The sequence below is a fragment of the Salvelinus fontinalis genome, chromosome 2, assembly GCF_029448725.1.
Source record: "Salvelinus fontinalis isolate EN_2023a chromosome 2, ASM2944872v1, whole genome shotgun sequence".
Taxonomy (NCBI): Eukaryota; Metazoa; Chordata; class Actinopteri; order Salmoniformes; family Salmonidae; genus Salvelinus; species Salvelinus fontinalis.
This window is the reverse complement of record NC_074666.1, coordinates 66,616,816-66,631,099: the sequence shown is the minus strand read 5'-3', so window position 1 is coordinate 66,631,099 and position 14,284 is coordinate 66,616,816. Positions and strand designations below refer to the sequence as shown.

The 14,284-nt window shown below is 40.2% G+C and overlaps 1 protein-coding gene across 1 annotated transcript; it reads left to right on the top strand.

Annotated features, from left to right (window-relative positions):
• The first annotated feature begins 257 nt into the window (after positions 1-257).
• Positions 258-13,824, top strand: LOC129869055 (homeobox protein Dlx4a-like). The gene is made up of 3 exons (XM_055943530.1): positions 258-804; positions 4,421-4,617; positions 13,295-13,824. The coding sequence occupies exons 1-3, from the start codon at positions 468-470 to the stop codon at positions 13,544-13,546; spliced, it is 786 nt and encodes a 261-aa protein (XP_055799505.1). The 5' UTR covers positions 258-467; the 3' UTR covers positions 13,547-13,824.
• Positions 13,825-14,284: the final 460 nt, after the last annotated feature.

Genomic DNA, 14,284 nt, shown 5'->3' with positions numbered 1-14,284 from the left:
AATGTCTGTTACAGTAGGCCTATCTTCTCATTTAGCATACATGGTTTCCAAATTCTGCTGCGATGACATGTCACTGCTGCCCAAACTGGAAGACCGACTTCATGTAGCTTGTATTAATCAAGTTAAATATGGTTTGGCCTCGAGGCAGGATGACATGATTAGCCACCGCAACCAATGAGCAGGCGCGCTTGTGTATGCCAAGCGAGGTAGCAACAAGTCTAAACCATATGCACAAAGTGTTCGGAGAAACAGTGCAAGGTTTCCTGTTCTCTTTTTAGAGACGATAAAATAAAGGGACTGCGTAATTTAGAATTTGGAGACAAACGGAAGGATTTAGGAAATAACCTCGTCGCTTCGTGCTATTGGTATTATTATTATTTTTTAGGTAGCATAACTTGCCTACTCAGTGGATATGCATCGCTCCCAGCTGTAGCACTATATGGTGCCCTTAACTGCGCCTCGAGTTTATGGACCCCCGCTCAATGATGACTATGAGTTCATTGTCGGACAGTCTGGTTGCTTCTGATCCCTCCAAATCGGCCTTTCTGGAGTTCGGACACGGCTATCCCGGGCACCAGCAGCACTCCCCCGGCTTGTCCCACAACCACTATCCAGTGCACGGCTTGCATCCCGTCGGACACTCGCAGCACGATAGCCCCTTTTCTTCCAGCGCGTCATCTTATGGCCGCCCGCTAGCCTACCCTTACCACAGCACGGTAAGCGCACACCACCCAAGTGCCTACCTGCCATACCAGCACAGTAGCCACAACAACGGTCTGGGACACACGAGAATAGAGGAAACAGGTACGTTTTTTAAAACATCCGTGTTGACATTTTGGACTTAGTTCAAATGTTTGTTGCCATTTTCAAAATGTGGTTACAGTGGCTATACGAACGCAATTGCCTTCTAAAATTAGAATCGGGCACTTATATAGCCTACCTAAACCCTATCATAAGTCTGAAAATAAACCACTAATGAAATATAGGGAATTCCTAACATATAGCAAGCAGCATTACGCAAACAGTGCTCGGACCTAAAGGTGTTATCAATAAATCGGATGTTGCCATGTCACAAATGTAGTCTATAACACCTGAGCACTATTGAATATAATCAATATTTTTAAGGGTCAATAGTTAGGTTCAGTAGACAGGCTACTGAACCTCGAGATGTATGCACGGATAAAGCAAGGTACTGTTCTCGTCTCAAATTGATATGAGAATCTATTTTCATACGATGTCACAATACCTAGGGCTATATGACGCCTATTTCACCATTGCAATTAATTAGTCTAATCCGATATTAGGACGGATGATTAGACCTAAGGCTAGACTACTACTGGTCAATTTGCTTTTATATTATTGGGCCGCAAGACAGGTCGGTTGATTAGCACAGTAATTAGCCTAGCCTACTCTGGATGATGATACAGGTCACATGCAGCCGACATGGGAGGAAAAAACCGAGCCACTTAACATTTTGTCCTGTGGTCTCCCACAAAGCACAGGGTCCAGACAAAACATGTAATCTGAAAACCATTTGTCTTTGATGACGTTATTGCTTCTGTGATTCTACATTACTTCATTGATATTTTAGCATACAGATACCCGCATAGGACTACACGGAAGAGCCACATCGTTATACCTCGTAAATTTGATTAAAACGTTAAACAAAATGCATACAGCATTAATTCCACGTAGCCTACTGTCAATGATCAAAATAACCCTGTCTCTAGGTTTATACTTACAATCAAATTGCTTATAATGGCTAGTCCTATTTGGAGTGTGAAGCTGGTTGGGACTAAAAGCTCGAAGACATCCAGATAGGAATATCAACCAATAGGCCTAATTCTCTCCAAAAAAAATGCAATTATGATGAGAGTGAGTTCGCTTAGGGGTTTAGCAGCCTATGTATATTTCACAACATCAAAAACCTGTGCGATAATCGGCAGGGAATGTCATCCATCTATCGTTGACTGACTGTGATATCTCCACTGCACGGTTGGCAATTGCCATGTTTATCAACTCTCTCCAGACATTGAAAAGTATAACTTTTCACCCGCATATTAGGAAACGGTTTGTGTGGCTATTTTACAGGCATTTCGTGTGATGGGCATGTTGGAAAGTCAAGAAGTATTTAAGGCCCCAGATAATATAAACTTTGCAGTCCTCTTGAGCATTAACATATTCATTATGTTATTCTTAGTTCTGATTCAAAACCGGTCTTCGTTCTGAACAATGTATTATTATTATTATGATAATATAACCATGAAATGATGAGTTTAATTCCTACCAATAACAATATAATGGCCTAATAATAATAAAGGAAACAATAGCAACAAATGTTTTATCAACAATGATGACCACTTGTATGTTGCAATGATTTTTTGGGACGCTATTAGCCGACCAATATTAGTTTTAGTGGTTTTAAAGGTGCTACACGGCATTTTTGATTTATTTTTGCATTGTAATTTCAGAAAATGTCCATAATATATTTGTCGCTAATAGTGGAATAATAGTGTTTCACAGTATTACTTACTCGCCAATGTTGTGATTGGCTGTGATATTCACCTATTGATTTCTCCCGCTGGAGTGGCATCTGTTGTCAAACTGAAATATATTTTCAATAACAAAAAATACAGTTTTACAGCTGTTTGAAGCTGGTGGACCAAAAGAAAAGAAAAGTTTCTGCATAGTCACACAGCAAATTGGCCAGTGTTACCTATAGTGTTGATTTTTCAGTGTAACATTTCTAGTGTTGATTCAGGTGTTAAATCAACACTCATTGGTGTAAAAGTGTTGGAGTTAATAAGCAGTGTTAAACCTAAACCACACCCATCAGTATCATATTTTCCAGCATGCTGTATTGCAGGTAGATTTTTAGAATCGTTTGTTTCAATATCTATGTTTTTGCATGTACATTGATTGATGAATTAATCTTATGCTACTGAAATATAAATACAACATTCCTAAACTAATCAAATCTGTTACTTGGACCAATTACACCGGTTACTGAAATGGTTGTTCCAGTTTATATGGTTTAGGTAGTCTTATATCTTCTTCTACCTGACCTAGCAGTCATCATTCTAAATGCAGGTTGCGGGTTAATAAAAATTCAAAATGTTGGCTATCCCCACTCTGGTTGGATTCCAATAGGAATTACACATCACTTTGCAAGCCATCATAAAGTGACTCGCAGGCCTGCAAACCATGAGTTTCAGGCCACGGTAATAAGGCAAAATTAAGCCCTCAAAATACGTCCTTATTAAATACTTGTATTTTGTTGAAGAATGACATTTTAATCATATTCGCTTAGGATCTTCTTTGGTGAAGGCCACAGAACAAAAACAAAAAGACTGCAACAACAACCATATCTCTGTCACTAACAAATACAGTTGTTAATTTAACACTGAAAAGTGTGGGCCTGTATAGACACTAGACCCATGTTGATTTAACACTGGAGAATTGGCTGTGCAGTAGCATATGATGTAAGGCCTATGAGTTTGTTTATTATTTGCTATTTGAATGGCAGGCTTGGAATAGAAAAGGGACAATCAAGATTCAACATTTCCAATGCAACTTATTTAACTCAACAATACAATACAACTTTATTTCCCATTAGTTACAGCAAACAACAGAAATATGTCTTCTGCTCATTCCCAACTGCCCCGGACAGCACAAATCACATATACAGTTGAGACGAGCACCGGGTCACCCCTGTATGTTGTGGGGTTAAGGGCCTTGTTCAAGTGCCCAAGCCACCTAACAATAGGGGGATGTCTTAAGGATGTGAACCCAACAGCACTCCACTTGCCAGAATTTTTTTTCTCCAGCGCCTGGGATTCCCGGGATTCAAACCGGCCGTCTTTCGGCCACAGGTCCAACTCCCTTAGCCGCTGGACTACCTACCACCTACCGAAATTCTCTGCAATTATTGTTGAACTTAGCAAATCAAATCGAAATCTTACGCCCCTGTAAAACAAAAAGTGAAGTAGATGAAAGATCAATCTCCTAACGCTATTACCCCGGTTGTATAATAAGAATGGATTCATACAGTGTCATGTTACGATGAACACCTTGTGGGGCCTAACGCAGCTGTTTCCCTAAGCACTAGTCGGTATGTGCAATCTTCATAACAATGGGGATAATGGGGAGCACTATGCAGTCATTATATTCCTCATGCTCAATGACCTCTTTTGCAACATGAGGTAGAAAAGAAAAGTTGAGCTCTTGCCCTTTGAGGGCAAATTAAATGGCTTAAATTAAACATGTATTATTCAGTAAATGTACGATTATTATGATGGTCATTGTTATTGTTATTGATGGTGTTGTTGTTAATATAGTTATTATTATTCCAACATTTCTGACCTCAATTGGACTTCCTGGTGAAATAAAATACAACTTTTTCTTCTTCGTCCCTTTGAAGAGCTTGAGAAGCCGACCACGGTGATCGAGAATGGAGAAATTCGACTGAACGGAAAAGGGAAGAAGATCCGAAAACCTCGGACCATCTACTCAAGCTTACAACTGCAGGCGCTCAACCAGAGATTCCAGCAAACCCAATACCTCGCGCTACCTGAGCGAGCCGATTTGGCGGCCAAATTGGGACTAACTCAAACACAGGTACATATTTCTGTATTTTGGGCTCATTTTAATAGTCTATTTCAGTTATTTTACTGATATAACTGTTCAATAAGGTGTTTATTACAAGAGACTCTTCAACACACAACGATTTTGGTGGAAGTCTATTTTTTTAAATGTGGTCTGTATAGGTCTCAATAGTTCGAATGCAACACATGTGCACGCATTACGCAAAGGGTTCACAAAGTGAACAATTCCTATAGCCTATTGTTTTCTCGAATCGGACAAAAATGTCCCTCTTTTGTAAGCATCTCATCTCACAAGGTGCATGAGAAGTTTAGTCAAAATGCTGTGCGTGCCCATTTTCAAAGGCACGCCTACTCTTTGCATCTGGGCTACAACACTATATGCATAAGTGCCTGGTTAGATACTGTTAATAAAGGCCAAATGTCTCATCAAAAATGAGACTGAAGCCTAATGTTATGGAGGTATGTAAATTTGAGGCTTTGAGAATTTCCACTCAAAGTAGTTAAAGTGTTGACTCTTTCGATGCTTTATTATTTAGCATATAGAAGAAAACACTGGAACATTAGGTTCCGAGGTCAAATCAAATCCATTTTTATTTGTCACATGCACTGAATACAGCAGGTGTAGTAGACCTTACAGTGAAATACTTACTTACAAGCCCTTAACCAACAATGCAGTTTTAAGAAAATCCCCCAAAAAAGACAAGAGATAAGAATAACAAATAATTAAAGAGCAGCAGTAAACAACTATAGCAGGGCTATATACAGGGGGTACCGGTACAGAGTCAATGTGTCAATGTGCGGGGTATTAACTTGCATTAGTGTGATGTCCTGCCATGTTCATGGAGGTGTTAGCCCACTCTAATGGCCTGTAACTGATATTGTTTCCCTTCATCAGTGTGTGGCACACACACTTTCATGAATATTTGAATGCAACATGAATGCCCTTGGCTTCAGCTGGCATGGCAGTTCCCTGTTGGCAGCGAGGCGAGGCAGCAGAAGAGCAGGGTGTATCACCGTCCTGTATTACCGCTACTTGTCTTACTACTATGTTAGCCATCTCCTACTATTACTTACTTACTCATCTGGGCCTGTATTCACTATGAGCCGGTTTCCTGGACACATGTTAAGCGTTGTCCTGGACTAAAAAAACAGTTGCAATGGTGATTCTCCATTGAGCATGCTTTTTAGTCCAGGTCTAGGCTTACTGGCCCGAGTCTCAGAGTAGGAGTGCTGATCTAGGATACATTTAGCCTTTTAGATCATAATAAATACGTTTATGGAGAGAGGGGAACCTGATTCTAGATCAGCACTCCTGTACTCTGAGACGCTTAATGAATACGGGCCCTGAGCTCAGTGGTCTCCTTTAGCCTATATAGCTCTTGCTTCAGTATTAAGGCCTCAATCTCTCAGCCAATGGGTTCCTTTTGTAACTAGCTCCTCGCTTCTCACCAAGCTCTGTTTGTCTGGCAAGGGAAGAAGAAGGGAGAGGGGTGGAACGACCGCGGCCATTTTGTCTGTCAGTAGGAATAGAGGAAGAGAGCTTAGCAAGTTATCGCGTCACGTTTTATATAAATATTGTGAGTCCCAGGAAGTTTTGGGGTTCCCAAAACAAGAAAAAAATAACTGCAGAGAAAGTACAGACTTTGGTAGGACTACATCAGTTTTTGGGGGGGGGGAGCTTACTGCTTTCAGCCAGGTAATCATTCTATATTTCTTTAAATCTAGAGATCTCCCTCACTACGTTTGCCTGGGGACTTAAAAAAAGACATAATGGCGAATCCTAAGGGAATATGTACTCTCAATGCTGCTATACATCAACTGGAGTAAAGATAGTTTTTAGCGTATGGATGGATATGAAATGCATTTATTGATCCTCTGTGGTAAGAGACCATTCTGAACCTGTAGAGGCCGTGCTGCGCTGCTAAGAGAGGAGGGCCTTAGTAATCCCATGTAAGTGCTACACGACAGATATCTGAGAAAGCGTGAAGAGGTGACTTTTTGCAAGATGATCCCTTTTTACATATGACATCAGCAGCCTACATCTTTGGAACTGAGGGTGTCAGATAACTAATGTCCTCCAGAGCCTTTTCAAGTGGATGGCATTACACTGTGGCTTTTTGTTTTTGTGGAGCTAATTTCTGCTGGGTTATGCCAGATGTGCTATTACATTAATTGGTTTAATGTGCAATCCTTAAATGGATGAAATCACCCTCAACTATAGAGCTTACTGACATATAGAACTACATAGAGCTTACTGACATATAGAACTACAGTATTGTGACCCTTCCATTCCCAGACACTTGACTTTACGGTTTCAAAGACATATAGAACTACAGTATTGTGACCCTCCCATTCCCAGACACTTGACTTTACGGTTTCAAAGACATATAGAACTACAGTATTGTGACCCTCCCATTCCCAGACACTTGACTTTACGGTTTCAAAGACATATAGAACTACAGTATTGTGACCCTCCCATTCCCAGACACTTGACTTTACGGTTTAAAAGACATATAGAACTACAGTATTGTGACCCTCCCATTCCCAGACACTTGACTTTACGGTTTCAAAGACATATAGAACTACAGTATTGTGACCCTCCCATTCCCAGACACTTGACTTTACGGTTTCAAAGACATATAGAACTACAGTATTGTGACCCTCCCATTCCCAGACACTTGACTTTACGGTTTCAAAGACATTAAGATCACATCAAGCCAGGACTTTTTTTCTTGAAAACAATACTTTTCCAAATCTAGTTGGAGAGATTATTGTGTATACATGCATCTGAAAGTTGCATTAATTGGGACTTTAGAGACATGATATTTCTAGTATATAAAGGACACCTATATACACTGAGTATACAAAACATGAAGAAAACCTGCTCTGTGTATCAAGAAGGGTCCACCACCCAAAGGATATACAGACAAACTTAACACTAAGGAAAGCATTGGTGTCAACATAGGCCAACGTCCCTGTCGAACGCTCTCGACACCTTGTAGAGTCCATGCCCTGACGAATTGAGGCTGTTCTGAGGGCAAAAGGAGGGCAACTCAATATTAGAGAGGTGTTCCTAATGTTTGGTACACTCAGTGTATGTATATGCTAAATATGAAGAAGCACTTCTCGGAACCTCTCTGATATTATGTTACCTGGGCGGAAGCAGGAATTATTGATTAGGGAGCAATTGATAAGGGTCATATTGATAAGGTCATATTGATAAGGGTCATATTGATACGGTCATATTAATGAGGGTCATATTGATGAGGGTCATATTGATAAGAATCATATTGATAAGGGTCATATTGATAAGGGTCATATTGATAAGGATCATATTGATAAGGGTCATATCGATAAGGGAGCTAAGTATAGATAATTGGGATCGAACATTGCTTTGTTGGAATCACTCGTGTCTTCCGGCCTTCTATGAGCAGCAACCACCTGGCAGATTATGCATAGACCTTTTTGCACCAGAAACACTCACCACCGCTCGCCAGTCACCACACATTTAACTAAGGAGAGTGGTTTCCCCAAGTTGTACGGTACATATATTGAGATTTAGTTGGATATGTGGGACAGGATTTTCTGGCGTGATTTCTTGAACTACCTAGTTACCAACCATCTCAGACTGAAAGCCCTTGTCAGCTGAGTGTTGCTGTTGGAATCGAAAACCAATACTTCCAATTATTATAGGAACAGCAACTTACAATAGCATGCTGTTGATTGACGTTAGGGTGAAATTCATTCATACTTAAAGTTCAATGCAATTTGGCATCAAAGGTGTAATCAGCAGTCGCTATATCACTTTTGGATTTATAAATTAATGATATGTACCTACTGATTTTTGAAGAATATAACTCATAAATGCTTCATGAACTTAGTTAAATAATCATACCCCATAAGAACTCAAAATATCATCTTGTTTTACTCCAATGGTTGTAAACAAAGTAAATGTAAACTAACACTATTTAGCCTCAGAACATGGTTAAAAGGTTGATATCATGGTGGTCAAATCTTGCACCCATTGCACTGTCTATGAATTTGATAGTGGTTGCATTTCTCCAGCCCCATCCTTCAGCTTTTTTAACAAAACGGGTGGGGAAATCACTTTGTTATAGTTTCAACAGCTAATTTAAGGATGTCCCCCTTTTGAAAATCAGTGTTTTTGGAGGTCTTAGATTTATTTAGTTGTAGACCCCCCCCCCCCAACCTGCAAAGTTATGAGGACATATTTCATATGTCTTCTTACTTCTTGTGTTTTTTTCTTCTTCTAGTATTACATCATTATTGATTATTCCATTGTTGGGTTGTGAGTTTGCAAGAAAGGCGTTTCACTGTACTTGTGCATGTGACATTAAAACTTGAAAGACAATATTAGCAATCTGTCATTGAAAATGATTTATGTGGGACTTGGTTTTTTGTTACATCTGCATGAACTGTTAATTCCCTTGCTGGCATTGAAAGTGATACACAATTATTATTAATAGACCCATTTTAACACTTCTAGGTGTGCCCACATTATTATGTTTAGGCCTATGGGAGTTTATGGGAGTGAAATATGTTGGTTATTCACCATGGCCCTACTCTTTTTTTCATGTTCATCAGAACTGAACATGTGTAGGCTAAAGGCAGAGAAAACAACGTAAAAGTTAGCAGAGTTGTGGACTTCAGTTACATGACTTGGACTACTCGAGTCACATAACTTGGACTACTCGAGTCACATAACTTGGACTCGAGTCTGACTTGAGTCACAAATTTGATGGCTTGAGACTCGACTTGAAAGAAAAGAAAATAACTTGAGACTTGACTTGGACTTGGAGCCTCAAGACTCGGGACTAGACTTTGACTTGAGACTGATGACTTGAAATTATCTGGACAGGTTTGGTAATGTTTTGCCACTAATTTTGTGGCACAGATTCTATGTGGATTACGCTACATATAGCCGCAGCATCGCCCTTGCAAAAAAAAAATATGCAAAAGATTGGCTAGTGAAACGCACACTCGGCACTCTAATTGGACCAGAAAACTGTCAATCAACACAGGCAAGCGAACAGATCGATGATTTGATGTACAGCTATAGGATCGGGTGCAGTGCAAACGTGAAATTGTAGGAAGAGAGGATTGAAATCAGGTCAGCAGGCAGTAGGGAACCCCAGCAATCACTGGGGAAGCCAACCCCCCCAACTAGAAAAACATGTTGACTCACCCTACTTGTAAAGAAACGCCAATGCCATCCTCCTCTCTTTCATGTTGAGGGAACGGTCTATTGTCCTAGGCTACCTGGCTAAAATGCATGCTCCCTAGCCTAACATCCATTAATGGGCAACGTTAGCTAGTTAACATTAGTCTTCTACATCTAGCTACATATTGAACTTCCATCCTCTCAGGCCAGGGGCACAACAATGTATGAATTAATGGTCGGATCAGAATCGCCGTTATAATGATTGGCCTGTACGGAGAATTAAGTAAAACCACAAGTCCAAATCCATATCTCCATCCATAGCTAATTTAGGAAAGGGACAATTTTAGCTAGTGGATTAGTTAGCTAGCCACCGGAAGACAACAACACAACAATTCAAGTTTTTCTGTCAATGACGCATGCTCTCAATGGGATTTGATAGCTGGCTTCCCTTGACACTTTTTTTTGATGCGCCAGGACCATTCACAGTTGACCTCGCTCTGTTTAGCTCACCGCTGATTGAAAAAAAATGTCTATATTTTTTGTCAAGGGAGGCCAGATGCTCACTGGCTTCCCTTGCCTTCAATGCTGCGGGCGGCAACAATGTCATACTCGTTTGGACCAGACAGCATCAGATAGATGGCCTACATGTAGAGAGACAGAGGGGTGCTGTTTCGCTCGCTCGGATGCTTTTCCCCCCCAGATACATTCAGCCTCTTGCCAATTGGGTAGGCTAATTGTATGGTCCTGGTTGTTAAGTGTTTATATTATGTAGGCCTACCTGTTTGAACTCCTGTTAGACAGTTTGATTTGTTTCTCAAGGGGTGTCTATTCAGATAGGACAGGTTAAGCCTGATACAGAGGCTATTTCTTTTGGGCTGTTGCCTGTGTATATTTGGTACATCTACTTGTATATTTTACACAATATGGCGCTTTCACCATTGGATCACCAAGACCTAATAAATGTACACTCTGAGCACGTCAACCTGCCTTGCCATCAGCTACAAGGTCCATATTTTACAGTTACATAGGCTAATAAAAATATGTTGTAGACAAAATGATGAAAAGAGCTGTCTGGTAGCCTCAATAAATAGACAAAGATTTGTAGTTGAACAAGTTGTTGCATGTATATATATTTTTTACTTGAATTGAGACTTGACTTGAAAACGTGTGACTCATCTCGGCTTGATTTGGTCTTAGAATGCACGACTTGGACTTGACTCAAGTCTTGACCACGTTCTACTTGGGACTTGACTTGAGACTCAAACATTATGACTTGAGACTTGCTTGTGACTCGGTCCCATCTCTGAAAGTTAGTAAAGCCTGCAGGTCCCCCTTAATATATAGTGCATTTGGAAAGTATTCAGACCCCTTGTCTTTTTCCACATTTTGTTACGTTACAGCCTTATTCTAAAATGGATTCAATTGTTTTTTGCCCTCTCATCAATCTACACACAGTACCCCATAATGACAAAGCAAAAACAGGTTTTTAGAAATTTTGCAAATGTATTCCAAATATCACATTTTCATAAGTATTCAGACCCTTTACTTAGTACTTTGTCGAAGCACCTTTGGCAGTGATTACAGCCTCGAGTCTTCTTGGGTATGACGCTACAAGCTTGGCACACCTGTATTTGGGGAGTTTCTGACATTTTTCTCGGCAGATCCTCTCAAGATCTGTCAGGTTGGATGGGGAACGTCGCTGCACCGCTATTTTCAGGTCTCTCCAAAGATTTTCGGTCAGGTTTAAGTCCGGGCTCTGGCTGGACCACTCAAGGACATTCAGAGACTTGTCCCGAAGCCACTCCTGCGTTGTCTTGGCTGTGTGCTTAGGGTTGTTGTCCTGTTGGAAGGTGAACCACCGTCCCAGTCTGAGGTCCTGAGCACTCTGGAGCAGGTTTTCATCAGGGATCTCTCTGTACTTTGCTCCGTTCATGTTTCCCTTGATCCTGACTAGTCTCCCAGTCCCTGCCGCTGAAAAGCATCCCCATAGCATGATGCTGCCACCTCCATGCTGGTGGTGTTGCCAGGTTTTCTCCAGATGTGACGCTTGGCATTCAGGCCAAAGAGTTTAATCATGGTTTAATCAGACCAGAGAATCTTGTTTCTCATGGTCTAAGAGTTCTTTAGGTGCCTTTTGACAAATTCCAAGCAGGCTGTCATGTGCCTTTTACTAAGGAGTTGCCTCCGTCTGGCCACTCTACCATAAAGGCCTGATTGGTGGAGTGCTGCAGAGATGGTTGTTCTTCTGGAAGGTTCTCCCATCTCCACAGAGCAGCTCTGGAGCTCTGTCAGAGTGACCGTCGGGTTCTTAGTCACCTCCCTGACCAAGGCCCTTCTCCCCCGATTGCTCAGTGTGGCCATGCGGCCAGCTCTAGGAAGAGTCTTGGTGGTTCCAAACTTCCATTTAACATTGATGGAGGCCACTGTGTTCTTGGAGACTTTCAATGCTGCAGACATTTTTTGATACCCTTCCTCAGATCTGTGCCTTGACACAATCCTGTCTCGGAGCTCTACTGACAATTACTTCGACCTCATGGCTTGGTTTTTGCTCTGACATGCACTGTCAACTGTGGGACCTTATATAGACAGGTGTGTGCCTTTCCAAATTATTATAGGGTGTTGTGGATAGATTGATGAGGAAAAAAACAATTCAATCAATTTTATAATAAGGCTGTAAAGTAACAACATGTGGAAAAGGGATGGGGCCTGAATACTTTCCGAATGAACTGTAAATGTAATTAATTCAAGACATCACAACAACAATAATTCTGTCATCAGCGTGCTTGGGGTGACACTCTTGGGCAGATCTCTTATTTTGGTTCATTTACGAGCCTTTGTGAAATGTGGGCTATCTGAGCCGCGTTTTCCACTCATCTCCACAATCAATTGTAATTCATAATTAGATTTTACTAGAGCTGCTTTTACCACGCTGTGGGTGTTGCGGTTACATAAACGTCTCAACAGGCTCTCTCCATATCAAAATATCTCTGTAAATTCCCTGTATTGTTCGTATAATGGGGAAAAGCCTGCAATAAAAGAATGCCAAACGTATTGCTTGAGTGGTCTGTAGTGGGGTTTACAATTAATTTCTCCTGGCAACCTGAACCCACCCACCAGCTTTATTTTGTCTTTCTTGTGAATGTTCTGTTTTTAGTCCAACATATTGTTCTCATATGGAAAATATGTATTGTATTATTCTTTGGCGCTAACAAGGCAGTCATATAGCCTACAGTTATAATTTTAATAATTTAACGCTCAATTTGCCAGCATGCTGGCAACATGCAAAGGTGCATAACAATAATATCCAAAAACAATTATATTGACAATAACAACAATGAGGCTATGGATATTATAATTTATTATTATTATTATTATTATTATTATTATTATTATAATGAGTATTGAGTAGACTAATAGTAATAATAATAATAACTTATCAATAATAATAACGATTATAATAATAGCCTAATTGCAGGCTTAATATACTAAATTGTATTTATTGTTGCAGGTTAAGATATGGTTCCAGAACAAACGCTCCAAGTACAAGAAGATCATGAAGCATGGCACGGGCGGACCGGAGGGAGAGCATCTGCACGCTGGGTCATCCGGGTCTCCGTGTTCCCCGGGGATGCCGCCACTTTGGGACGTTTCCATGGCAAATAAGGGGACGCCTGCGCACTCCGGTGGATACATGAACAATTTCGGACAATGGTACCCAAGCCATCACCAGGAATCTACGCCGAGAACTCAAATGATGTGATAGGATATGGGACAATGGGATGGAATTCTGTACGCTCTCCTCTTGTACATGAACCGCGTAGCCTATCCCTTTTAAATATAGCTCCAAGCCCCAACTATCACATTAGAGACTTTTCATTTTTGAAATGGCCGTTTAAAGGTCTTTTGTTTGGATTTCATCCGAGGTTTTTTGCCTTACAATTTCTTGGACAAATGACTACATGGATTTTGCATGGAGGCCTATGTGGATCTGTATTTTGTATGCAGTTCAGTTCCAAATAAATCCTCAGTGGTCAACTATGCACTGCAATAATATCTATTTTTACGAAATGAGTTTGAGCATGAAAATGCCTAACCCCGCCCCTATGAGTTACAAAGCAATCTAAGTTAAATTCAAACGTTTACATTTCACCTGATAAGTAATAATTATAAACTCATGCCTAACCAAAATGATGTCTTTGCATCAAATATTTAAATCACACATACACACAGACATATTTTAAATATATACATATTAAATATATATATAATATGTGTGATGTACATATATATATATATATAAAATATGTGTGTGTGTGATTTAAATATTTGATGCAAAGACATAATTTCGGTTAGGCATGAGTTTATAATTATTACTATTATTAATATTATTAGTAGTAGTAGTAGTAGCCTATTATTATTAAAGTACATATCAAAATATGCCAAAAGTGTAAAAAAAAATACTGTGTAAAAAAAAATACTTCTACGGAGCAATAATAAA